A 13,605-nucleotide genomic window follows, 5' to 3' on the forward strand; every position below is an offset into this window, starting at 1 on the left:
GCTCCGTTTCCATTTGTTGCACAGCTACAGTGTCCTGCCATGTGGGGTAAAGGTCAATGCACAACAGAAAAAAATAAGCTTCTCTGTCATTCTCAAGCTTGCTGAGGTGATAGCAAATGTCACTTTCTTTATCTCTGAACTTACATAATTCATGACAGGTTACAAGTCTATGTGACGCTGTTCACTCTGGATTAACAGTTCTCTTTTTTCAACAACAAGTGCAATATTTACTGGATAAACAACAGTCAACAAGCCAGTTTCTACAGTTGCTGGGCTGCTAACCTGACCCTGGGTGTGGGTTGGGGAGGGGGTCTGCAGTGTGTAACACAGCCAGATAAGTAGGGTTGGGTATCAAGAATCAATTCCTTAAGAAGCTGTTCTATAGGATTCATGAAGACATTTTAATTTAAATTCTCCTCATCGATTGCTACACAAATTTCACTTGCGCTAGATTCAAATTCAGCCATGCATGTCCAAAAATTAGCGCAGCAGTCCAAATAGCAAGTTGGAGCCATAGACTGTATATTAAATGGGTTGAATCCCTATTTAATATATGATCTCTGGTTGTTCCCTCACCCCTGCTCTCCAGATGTGAAGAATCTCAGGCAGGCTGCGGGAGCACAAGACCAGTGAAATTTAATTTTAATGTAAATTGACAAAAACAAGTGATGACAAGTCCTACGCTGTAAGCTGATCACCTGTTTATAACTGTGAATTGTGACTGCCTGTCTGCATTAATTTGAACTGTAATTAACATGAAGTGGGCAAACAAAAACAGTTGTTTTGGCCCGGCATCAAAATTTCTAAGGAGGACAATGGCTGCTGTATCATCGTTGCTGGAGAGCAAGCATTTCAGCTATTTCAGCTTAGCATGTTTACGTCATTTCTGATGACATGTCATGGTCATTTTATGATGAACCACAGTAAATATATTACAGATTTCTCCAATGCATGTCATCCTGTCGCCGAGTGCGTCTGTGTGTGTTATATCGCAAGTCTTGCATTATTCTGAATTACCCTTCTCAGCCGTTGCTAAGTTGCTTGACAAGCTCAAAGAATTGGAATCAAGAATTCTTAAGAACCTAAATTGATAAGCAGATTTGGAATCTTTAAAATCCAAATGATACCCAACCCTACTAATAAGAAAACATCCACACCAGAACTGGGGGTTTCAGCCATAAATACGATGAACAATACGAGCCACTAACTAAAACACCAATGAACATGACATGTTTATAGGTGTTTGTGCATGAATGTACAGCTACAGGGCAAAGGTAAGACGACTGTAACATTTCTACAAACCAAACACTGAAAAACTCATGTATTTTACTGCTGGATGACAATCATATACTACTTAGATATTATATACATACATCGTTTCATTCCTCATGTTTCAAGTCATTCTCAGTACACACAGGAATAATTACCTCTGTACCTCTTTCTTAATGCTCTTTCTACTGGCTACTCTGTGAAAACGGTAGTGCATTCACTTATTCAAATACCATTGCTGCTAAATAGAGACAATGCAACTGAGAAAATACAGAGCACAGAGAAAATCTCTACTGTGATGATTATAGTCTCTTTTTAAATAGAAGATACATATTGTTTTACAAACACTTTTAATGTTCTATTACCAGTCTAAGGAAGGTCTATAAAGTCAGAGTGAAAGAAGTATGTATATTTATCTCATATGCAACATATACAATATGATATGCATCAAACCACCTAGAGTTCTCAGCAATGTAGGAATGTTTCCGCTTTGGTGCCAGAGAAATAAAACTGGTAATGTACTAGCCAAATCATCACTGTGTGAGGATTTTTATCAAGACAGGGGCTTACTATGAATTGCTTAGGCAAGCAGTTAATAAGGCATATTGAATATGTGTAAAAATAAGTGAAGTTTTGAGCTCAGATTGTGCAAATTTTGGTTTCATCTTATTTAATCTACACAAGAAAATGTAAAACAAGGAACGTAAAAGTTAGCATCGGGTTGGGAGGGTTGCCCAGTCTTAAAAGTCTCACAGTTTCATTAAGACACCAAATCCAAAGAATTATTTTTGCATTAAATGATTGGAGAGTTGACATGATGACAACTGTAGTGTGTAAGCAGCATTTGGAAAGCCATGATACATGCTGGTTGGTTTTCCCTTTAAGAACCTGGTTATATGGGAACATCAAGCATGATAATTTAACTTTTTTCCTTCTTCTTCACTCTTTTTTTTTTAGTATTTTTGCAAACGTGCTGTACTATGAAAATTCAAGTGCAACAGCAAGAGCTACTGTGGTCTTCTTTGTTCAATAAAATGTGCTTGTCTCCTGTCTTTTGAAATGTACAGTGACACTGTGTTTTATTGGGTTCATATGCACAAGTTGCACACAGTTCTGGGAGTATTACTGCAGAAATGTGTTTCAATAAATGATGTTCAGTCATATGTACAGAGGAGCTAATGATAGACCTTATCCCTTGCCATGTGCTATCTGAATAATTGGGAAAGTCAAATCACTTCATAGTAGAGCTGCAACGATTAATCAATCAGTCCAGGGGTCAGAGACCTGCGGCTCCAGAGCTGCATGCCGCCCTTTTGCCCCTTTGCAGTGACTCCCTCTGGCTTTGACAAAAATTATATGGAAATGAATAATGTTTTTTAAACATTTTAAATTTAATTTATCATTGTTGTGGGGCTAAAGTGATTATTACATTCTTCTGTTGGAAAATACAGGAACACAGAATTTAATAGTTAAAGTAAATTTTCTGATTTTTTTCAAGCAAAAATCTCAAAGTGGGTGGTGGGAGTCCAGCTTCTTAAATATGAGGATTTGCTGCTTTTTCTCTATCATTTATGAAATCAGATTAAGAGTTTTGAGGTTTTGGACTGTTTAATGGACAAAAGAAGCAGTTTGGAAACATCTCTTAATGTAATTGTAATGTAATCCCCTAATTTTCCAACATTTTATAGACAATTAATTGTGGACGTAATTGATTAATCATTAATGAAATAATCGTTAGTTGCAGTCTAACTCCATAAGCTATTATTGAAACCCACCCCAGTTGTGAGAATCTCTAATCACCTCACAATTCAACTTGATTCCAATTCAGAGGTAAAATGTGATTAGAAAACAATTATCGATTTATTTTTTCCTCATTGTTTGACTTGGCTATATACACAGCACATTTGTAATGCTCCATAATTAAGTTAGACACAACGTTCACACTGTGGCTCGTGTCTACGTCCCTTTTCCCATCAATTATCTGCATAACCTTTCAAGAGAGAATCCAAGAATTGTTTTTTTTTCCCCACCCCTACTTTTCATATGTGGAAAATACATATAGTTTATTCTTAACAATGCAACATCTGAGCAGGTTTATATTAGCAAAAAGCTTCATGCTTGGCATTAGAGCTGAACAACTAGTCGAAATATTATCAAAATCACACTATGGCCAAGTGCAACATCCAATTATGATAAAGGTCAAATGTGTCACAGAATCCTGTTATAAATGTAGCAGCACTGTGGTGCTACAAAGGCCAGCTTTCAAATCATATTCTCCAGACATGAAGGGAACACGTTTGTTTGGACACCCAACAGACACCCCACCCCAAAAGAAATCACGTAACTTTTAGATTTTTTTTCAGTGAAAATTAAACGCAAAAATTACCATTCACACTAAAATTGTGACTCATATAACAATATTTGACAAAGTAATCACAATATGATTTTGTTGCATATCATTCAGCCCTGCCCTGCATTAAAACAGATGAGAGCAGTGTATTCAGCTGTATTGAACTATCCAACAAGTGCTCTATGCATACTACAGAATATCCCTGTGGGGTAATCCTTCCTTTTTATGGTATGACGTGGTGAACAAAAGGCTTCACACCCTACTTTGTTCTGAAACATATAGCGTAACCCATTTCACGAGAAGAACTGGTGCTCAGTTACTGGAGCATAGTAACATGATGAGTTGTAACAAGAGCGTCACAGACTACAGTATATCACAGTGCAGCTTACTGCACGATGCAGTATGTAGAGACTGATGGAGATACAAGCTGATGGGAATTAACATGAAGAACTTAATTATTAATACATTTAATTTCCTAATAAATATAAAAATAGAACTTGTGTGGTTAAGCATTTGTTCTTCTGAGTGTACAGATTCTTTCTCACTTAGTCACGAACCTCTTCTCCTTCTGCTTCTTCTTAAATTCTTTTGGGACAAATCTAATTTAAGTGGAATGCCAGTAAAACTGAAGCCCTAAATGACACCATCAGTTTCCATTACAACACAAAGCTGGGTGTAAACTCTGACTGATATCTCAGCACTGCCTTGGACAACAGTGGCCTGGATGTTCACTGACATACATGCACTGTCTATAAACCCCTGTCCCTGCTGCAATAAAACCACAAAGCTGAGACTCGAGACAACAGGCTGTTTTAGTGGTTATGTGGACTCTAATGTCTGCGATTGTCTGTGATAAAATGGGCCAAAATCTGAAGGAAAAGCTGAGAAACTTGTCTGCATGGCTGGTTCATTTTTCTGATTTGCTCAACAATCATTAAATTCCACCCGAATAACTGCCGCGAAGCTTATTTTACACCCAAGTACAGCGTTATCACTATTTTGTGGACTGTTTTGGCAAATTATGAGAGGGCAGTGGGAAATGGAGGTTAAAAAGCTGGCTGCAGACAGCGTCCGGTCAGGGGGTTGATATGAAGAGAAGGTGAAAAATGAAAGTCAAAGCCATTAGAGCAAGCAAGAAAAGTTGAACTATTTGGAAAAAAAAGAAAGGAGGGAAGAAAATACATACAATGACCTACAGGAGCTCATATACAAACTCTCAACTTTCCAATGCAGGTGTCACATTCCAGCTGTCCAGCCGGTCGAGACAGATGAACTGTTACTGCACACAGACAGTGAAGCAACCCGTGACAAGCAGAGAGAGCCTGTTAATAATCCACAACCACTTAGTCCAGCAACACTGAAAGCCAGACCACCGAGTGTGACAGGATGCTGCTTTCAAGACAAATCAATCCATTTCAGATTAAGTGACCCAGTAAGACACACCGCAACAAGAGAGATATGAAGCTGAGTAGAGGATCACAGCTGTGAAATTTTTACAACTGTAACAGATAGTGACCACAAGGTGGCAGCAAAGTACCAAAAAATAAAAGTCATGAGAGCGACATTATGATGAAATCAAGCTAAACATGATCAATGGAGGAAAGTTTGAATATAAAAATCTGAGAGTGAAGACATTATGGAAAATAAAGATTAACTCAATAATGAATTTATATAGTAGTTAAATGGATAGTCTGGATTATTTGAAGTGAAGTTGCATGAAGCACTTATCAACAGTCAGTGTATTAGCTACAGTAGATGTCGGTCAGTTGGCACATCCAAAGTTTGGAAAAGCAGAGAGGAGCACCAGCACAGAGGCTAAGAAATGAACTGCCATGGACAACGTCAGCCACTTCCAAAAAGGTCCACCTACAAAAAAGACGTCAGCTTAAATGTATGCTAAATTTGGGATATTTTCACTGCTTTATCTTGCCGTTAAACAACCTTTTCTAACAGGAAACCACTGTGATGCAAGACAAATATTACTCTCCAAATTCAATGAGTGAAATCACTATTTTTACCTCACAGGAACACAGGTGTTGCTGCCTCAGTCTGTTAGTTTGCTTGTGTTATTTTTTTGACTTTGGTGTTAAGGGTAGAGGGATATTTGGCTTATATAATGACAGTTTCCCATCAGAAAAAGATGTGTGACAGCAAAGTAAAGCAGTGAAAATATTCCAATACATAAACTCACACTGATACAGATTTTTTTAAGTGGACTGTTTTTAAGTGGCTGAATAAAATCTCTAAAGTCAGGGAGGAGTTTTGCAGAATAGCTTGTTCCTACCTCCAGGTACCGCGCCTGGTGAGCAGAGAGGACGTCTCCCAGAGGAACCACCATCTTCTCCACACTGCGCTGGTGGGAATGGGCCTGAATGTCCGGGCACTCATCTGAACGCAGCTCAATGTGTGAGATGAGCAAGTTAGAGATCACCGACTGCACCGACTGCAAAGTGGAATCAGATGTGAAAAAAGTTAAATGGAGAGTTTCTTTTTTATTATTTTTAGTTCACAATACACTAGAGAGAAAAAATGATTTACAGACGCAGACAGTGTATATTGTTCTTACCTTTGTATCTCCTCCTGGAGTTGCACTGAGGGCCAGGATGCGGAATTGCAGAGTCTGACTGCCGAGCAGTCTGACCACCTGAGGAACAGGGAAAGGAGCGAATACACAACATTGTTAACACTTTTTTTGAATAGTCAAAATTGTTAACTAACTAAAAGTATGAGGGCTGGACAATATATCAATAACAAGACATGAGACTAGATATCATCTTAGATTCTGAATATCAATATATCGTGATATGACTGAAGTTTTTCCTGGTTTTTAAGGCTGTTTTTAAGGACTTAGTCATTAAATCCACATTACCAATGATTATTTATCAAAAATCTCATTGTTAATACTCTGTGACTGCACCAACAGTAATCCCTACAATATTGTTGCAATATCAATAGAGGTATTTGGTCAAAAATACTGCGATGTTTGATTTTGTACAAGTCGCTCAGCCCAATTCTGTAGAATCATCATGTTTGTGTTATTTGAGAATTCATGGTGTGATACTTTGTAGAAATTGTGCATAATGAGTTATATATTGTATATCATGGAATAGACTGACAATATGGAGTTATTAATCCTAAACCATAAAGCCCCACAAAGTACTCAAATGCAAACCTAAAGAGATGTGCCCTGTTAGAAAAAAAGAAGTGAGTGATTAGATACAATCTTCTATCATGGTTTATGTAATTTAGGGATACACAATATTTTTGGCACATCATCAGTATTGGCCAATAAAGGCTTTAAAATTAAATATCATATCAGCCTGGCATATTCATTTCTGCCACAATGACAGGTCAACAAGATGACACTTGAATTTGGCACACATGATGGGAGTATGTCTGCAGTGTGGAGGTTTTCTTAAGTGTCTGAAACAGGTAGCAAAGTCGCCACATTTTTATGTGTTCTTCTTTGACCCATGCTACACCCTCCCACTGAGTTTCATGATAATTAGGCCCAGAGTCTTTCCATAATCCTACTGACACACAACAAACAGCACCAAAAACATAAGGCATTGACAGGAGTAATTAACTAGTAAAAGTGAATAAAGCTTCATACAACTGTCAAAATGCTTTCACTGTTTCAAATCACAATTATAACTACAATGTGTGTGTGAATGACATGAAGATGTAGAGGAGTGAACAAAAAAAAAATGACATTTTGGCATTTGACACAAGACAGCAGCTTCCACTCCAAGTATCATTACTTTTTCAACACCATGTGTTTAAAAGCAACAGAATACTAATATTCTATAGTATCAAAACTACCAAAGCTATATAAACAAAAATCTATGTGCTCATTCAGGACCTCAGTTCACTTCAGTCTCTACTGTCCTGCCTGGAATTTGACTTGCAGCAAACCCAGACAGTGTTCAGTAACTTTTTTCTGACCAGCACTGCACTGTGTTCATTTAAAAAAATATTTGTGTGCCTGGGACTTTTTTCTTTTTGTTGTGGTATCAGAAAAGGTATTGAGTATCGTTCTTTTATACTAGTATTGTATTGAAGTTTAAAATTCTGTAATAACTCTACAACCAACTTTCAAGTTTTTACTGACTGTTCTTTTGCAAGTTGTATTTATTTGCTGGGAAACTGTTTTTATGATCTGCTTGTTAAGAAGTTGTTGCCTTGCGTGAAGCACTGTGTAACACTGGTTTAGAAAAGTGCTCTAATAAATATAAATATTATTGTTATTACTATTATAATTGTTATATATGTGAATTGAATGTCAAGCCGTGATCATTAGAGTCAAGTTTGTGTACCTGACAGTAGGAATGGTTTCCCAGCGCCTTGTGGGCTTCATCGATCACCACACACTTGACCTGCTGAGCCGGGCAGGTCTCTCTGGACAGATCATTCACCATGACCTGAGGGGTGAGGAAGAAGACACGCTTGGTTCTCCACACCTCCTGTCTCTGCTTGGCTGCTGTGCTGCCTGCGGATGATAAAGGAGACAGACTATTGTTAATAAAGGATAAAAGAGGAGAGATTATTGTTGTGTCATGATGTGGTACCTGTCAGCTCAGCCATGTGTGCCTGTGGGATCCCCATCACGTTGTAACAGGCCTCAATCTGCTGGGCCACCAGAGGTTTGGTGGGAGCCAGGAAGACAATCTTCCCTGATGGATACCAGCGGTAGAAGTTGTACATGACCACAGAGGCTATGAAAGTCTTTCCCAGACCAGTGGGGAGACACACCAGTGTGTTCTGAAACAGGGCAGCCTCTGATATCTTCAGCTGGTACTCCCTGATGGGATAGTTGGTGGGGTAGATCCATACCTTAGCTGAGGAGCTGTCAAAGCCAGGGAGGTCTGGATATGTCTGCCCACTTGAGGGGGTGGAAGACAAGGCAGCATTCTCTGTTCCTACATGGTTGTCATATTGGCAAGAGCTCGCGTTATCAAGTTGAAGGCTCTTTTCAGCCTCATAGACAGCCACCACCATCAGATCGTCGTCATCTTCATCTTCATAAGTAGGTTTAGGCTCTTCTGCTGTGTATGAGGAACCTTGACCTATTTCAGCCCATAGAGGATTTCGAGGAGGGTTTGTTTTAACTACCTGTGAGGCGTTGCTTTGGGTCGTTTTGCGCCGTCCAGGAGCTTTCTTGCCATCTTTTTTCGGTGGAACAACTTTAGGTTGAGAAACGGATCCACCCCAAGTCTGGAACAAAGTCCTCTGATTTGAACCACCACTCATTTTAATTTGTCGTGGCGCAAAGCTTTGACAAAAAGTGCCATGTGTCGAGCAGCAACATTGCAAACTGAATATACAAACACATGGCCACTTCCGCCCATATTTTATCAAAGTAAAAGATCACAAACGTAACAACGGTTTCATTCCAGGGATATGTCCGTCACCTGAAAACAATTTTAGTTGTAAAAGTATCATTGTATTGTAATGACGCAAATATATCCAACTAAGAGTCAAACCGGTACACGTACATGAATAACTTTTACAAACAGGCTTTTATTTTTTCAGCGTGACACCGGAACCAAATCAAAAGTTCGAGTTCATCTCCCGCTCTCCTGGCAACGCTGTCAGGTTACCATAGCAATGGACAGGAGCAAATTGGAGAAGATAGTCACCTGTTTTCAGGTAATTATGTGATCTAATTACCCTGCCTTTAATTCGCAAAGCACTTTATACCTGCACCAATTCACTGTCAATTGTTTTTTGCTACTTCTGATTGTTTAGCATCTTTTGCTAACTCTGGAAGGCTGCTAATGCTAAGAGTAGCTAGCTTATAGTTGTTAGCATTAGCAAAACTGGCAGGAGGCTACCAACATGCATACATCAAGGAAACTAAAACAGAAGACGCACACTAAAACCCTATATTTCCTGTCAAAATTATATGACCTCTGTTAAAAAAATGCCTCAACCAAATGAAAGAACACACTTAAGAGAAAAACATAATGCCTGATTTTTCGCATTCGTTTATTTATTCGTTTCTAAATAGTATCCAAAGATGATTAAATGCATACTTTACTAGTCTCATAGCAAGTCCAGAAATGCTCAGCACGACAAATTTTTTAAAAAGTTGCACTTCTATCACTTATTTTTGTACTCAGATATTTATTATCATTTCAAGAGATGCAGACCAACAATCAGTAATACAGCAATATCTAAAAGTAATAACAATAAACTACATTTACAATGACTGATCAGTAAAGTGTAACATAAAAGTCACAGACCCATAAAAAGCCATATTAGCCATATTAATGTACATAGAAACAGCTACACACAGCTTTCCACAGCCTACCCTTAAAGGGGTAACACATGTACTCATGCATATGTACTTACATACAGACTTACATAAACCTACATACACCTATATATTGCAGTAAGAAATATCACATATTTAAATAAAATGTTTACAGACCGATTATTAATTGTGCTGTGGTAGATTTTAAACTAAACCTTATTTTATAGCTATAAACCAATAATTCAGTCTGATATCAGGCAACGTCTACAGGAGACAAGTTACTGGCCTATAGGTACTCTAACTTTTGTCTCCTCTGTAGGCATCTGCACGTGGATACTTGGTGAGAAACGAAATCCGCCGTGCACAAGAAGACTTTGAAGACATTGTGACAGAGATTGATGGAGGTTTGACCCATTTAGAGTGGCGGAGGACTATTATTCCCATTCCCATCTTCACAGACACCGTAAGTAACTAACATTATGATAGTGTGATTTAATCAGCTACTTGTATCTTTTCTGATGCTTTTGCTCATGTATCATCAGGATGGCCCGCTGTTACAGTCCACCAGCTCTGCCAGCCAGCACTCAAGTCCAGGACTAGATGTCTGTGCCAGTCCTCAGAGCCCATCACCCTCATCAGTGGAGCGAGATCATTGTGACCTGTTAGAGAAGACAGAGGCAGAGAAAGATGATTTACAAACCAAAGGACAGGACGATTGCTCCAGCAGCAATGCTAGAATGGACGGAGAGGGACAGAAAGAAAGCACTCTGGGGGATAAAGATGGAGGGGTGATGGAGAGCACAGGAGATTCCACCACTGTCTGGAGCAGTTTGGAGCTGGACACGAACTATGGTCACTCTCATAAAGGTGAAATTGCTTTGCATATAAATACAGTACAATTAATTTATCTCACCACATTTGTAGGTTTTTCACTTGTGTAAGAAAATAAGTAAAACATGTAAGAGAAATAATACAAAAAAAAACGGTTTGTCTGTATGCATCTGTATTCAAGATTTAGGTGAAATTTGACTTTTCTGTAAAACGCATTTTGAACTTTTAAGTCATTATGAATTTGTCATTGCTCCTTCAGGTTCCCGGCAGTACTGCTTGGCACAGGAAGTGCCCTGTACCCCAGAGGCCCTGCGTCTCCATAGAAACACCCTGACCATGGAGCTGCTCTGGATCCAACAGGCCATCGACAGCAGGAAAAAGGCATGAGAGAGGAAGGCATAGACATAGTGTTTCCCTACATTTATTCAGCAGTGGCAGTCTGCTGCTGTAAGAAAATTGTCTCTGCTGCAAGACTCAACTTATTTACTTTAGTGACCTCAAAATAATAAGTTGGTACAGTGGGTCCACTTCACTTCCTGAAGGCTGTAATGTTTTTTTCCTTCAGTCTGAACTGTGTTTTCAATACATAAGTTTATACTGCTGTTATTTGGCATGTTCAGTTTCATGTACCTTTTGCACAGGTTGTTGGTGCTATCATGCTAAACTTTGTTTCTCTAAAATAATTTTTATCACTTGCTTCTTCAGTTGTTGGTAATGACTGATAATAATTGTGGGATGGAGGGTGTGAGCTTTTTTCAGCTTCTGAATGGGGGCATGGCATAAAAAGTTTGGGAACCATTGACTTAAGGGATGGTTTGAATTTTTTGAAGCAGGGTTGTTTGAGGTGCTTATTCATAGTCAGTGAAGTACCTACAGTAGATGGCAGGTAGAAAGCTAAGCAATGTACTGCTGTGGACAGGGTCAGCAGCGAAATTTATTTAAGCCTCCTACAGAAAAGTAAACCACAAAAAAAAAAAAAAAAATCAATATCAGTTTAAGTGTAAACATAATTCAGAATATTTTCAGACAGACAGCCTTTTCCTATGGAAAACTGCTGTTATAAAAACAAATACAGCCCCACCTCAAAATATCTGAACTATCCCTTTAATGTTAACTGAAGTCAGAGAGAGCAGGATTTACTCATGTACTCTAGTGTACAGAACATTTTAACTGACAAGAAATACCTCAGAAGAATTGCACAGAAATAAGTATATGAATGTGATCATTTCTATAACTATATAATCCAACATTTTTAATAGCTTTGTTGTTGTGCACTGGGAGTCAGGTCACCTAACCATTCAGATTACAAGGTATGTAAGATAAGACAGGACAAGATAAGATAAGATAGAATTACAGTAACATAAGAATAACAACAGTAAAATATATAATATAAAGTGTATGAAGAGTGAACGCAAAACAACAGTGCCTAATGGAATAACTATAGAATTTAACATAAGTTAAGTAATAAAGTAAGGTAAAATAAACCAAAATAGAATTTGAATAGAAAATGTGGTTTTGCTAACAACATTAAAAGTAATATTGGCAGTGATATTGAAAAGATAATGAAAAGCATTATTGCAACTAATATGAACGTAATATTACACATGATATCAGGCCAATATTGTACTTAAAAATATTAATGAAAAAGTTACAAGCAATATTTCATGTGATAGTGAAGGTAATATTGCACAATATTAAACTAATATTAATACTGTACCTGATGCATGAAGATAATAATAATGAAAAGTAATATTCTACGTTGATAATAAACGTGATCTGTAATGCAATATTGTACATTAAAAGTAGTAATGAAACATAATTTTGCACATAATAATCAGCGCAACCAGATCACACCAGATTGAAAAGTAATATTGTGCATCATATTGAAAAAAGAAATACAGCAGTAAAGAAATACTGCCCAGAATATTGTTGTCATTGCTCACACTGTCCCATGTTTAATGTTTAATGATTGTTTTTCCTGTTTTTCTTCTCCTCTCCAGTACTTGTCACTGAAGGATCGGCTGAGCGTATCCTGACATCAGAAGTAATCTGAACTGGACTTGATAATGTGAGACTGACGCCTGTCTGCAACTCAAGTGGCATCTGTTTAAATTATTATTTCATACCATGAAAACACAGTGAATAAATTGTGTTTAGTAGTATTTATCATGTGTTTGAGGAAACCATTCTGAATGTTATTTGCTAATATAAAAAATAATAAATACATTGTATTTTTCTAAAAAGCCTTGTTTCTAGTGCTCTTGTTGCCTCTGCAGTGGTTTTGCTGATATTGTCCCCACAGCATCAGTTGTGTGAGTTGGTTGCTTTTGTGTAGGAGGAGCGTTCATTCAGTGCACAATTCAGTGGAGGGTCCTTGACTCTAAGCAAGTTTGTTGTATGACTCACAGAGGCTCACGTTTCTCTTTTGGATCACAATGAATGAGCTCTCACTCATCACACAAGAATATTATCCTACACATATTCACAAGTGTCTCCTGTTAAGCTGCTGTTTTCTTTTGGTATTAATAACATTAAAGAGCACCCACGCAAAGACACTTTTAAAGGCTAAAAAAACAACAAAAAAGAATATGAATTTTGTTTTCCTGCTCTAGGAGTCTTTGTTTTATTTTAAACCTTATATTTAAAAGGGGTCGCTTTTAAGAAATTTTAGCAATGTTTCTGTCACCTGCTGGTTCTTTCACTCGCTCAGTAATCCTACTATGCATGATAGATCTGGTAATTATTTTTTGGGAAAAAACAGACAACCGGGTGTCGAGGTTATCTTATTGATTCAGCTTTCAACACAGCGACCCACCCATTCTCTCCTCCTCCGCCTGTCTCTTTTGTTGTGGTTGCTGCCGATGCTTTGGCCCACAAAGCCAGTCATTGCTGTCACGCT

General features: G+C 38.0%; 2 protein-coding genes across 2 annotated transcripts in view; one reads left to right on the forward strand and one right to left on the reverse strand.

Moving 5' to 3' along the window:
- The window catches only part of fancm (FA complementation group M), a 56,411-nt gene extending 47,432 nt beyond the window's left edge, over positions 1-8,979 (reverse strand). The window contains exons 1-4 of the mRNA XM_084742886.1: positions 8,188-8,979; positions 7,936-8,108; positions 6,186-6,263; positions 5,904-6,062 (exon numbers count right to left, since the gene is read on the reverse strand). Of these exons, the coding sequence (XP_084599012.1) occupies positions 5,904-6,062; positions 6,186-6,263; positions 7,936-8,108; positions 8,188-8,869 (1,092 nt within the window). The 5' untranslated portion in view covers positions 8,870-8,979. The remainder of the gene's footprint in view (positions 1-5,903; positions 6,063-6,185; positions 6,264-7,935; positions 8,109-8,187) is intronic.
- iqcc (IQ motif containing C) lies at positions 8,912-12,907 on the forward strand. The gene is made up of 5 exons (XM_084742887.1): positions 8,912-9,268; positions 10,195-10,338; positions 10,418-10,742; positions 10,966-11,087; positions 12,707-12,907. Exons 1-5 carry the CDS (start codon positions 9,227-9,229, stop codon positions 12,740-12,742), a joined length of 669 nt encoding a protein of 222 aa, XP_084599013.1. The 5' UTR covers positions 8,912-9,226; the 3' UTR covers positions 12,743-12,907.
- The last annotated feature ends 698 nt before the right edge of the window (positions 12,908-13,605 follow it).

This window comes from Lutjanus erythropterus, chromosome 18, assembly GCF_056507025.1.
Source record: "Lutjanus erythropterus isolate fLutEry1 chromosome 18, fLutEry1.hap2, whole genome shotgun sequence".
NCBI classification, from domain to species: Eukaryota; Metazoa; Chordata; class Actinopteri; order Lutjaniformes; family Lutjanidae; genus Lutjanus; species Lutjanus erythropterus.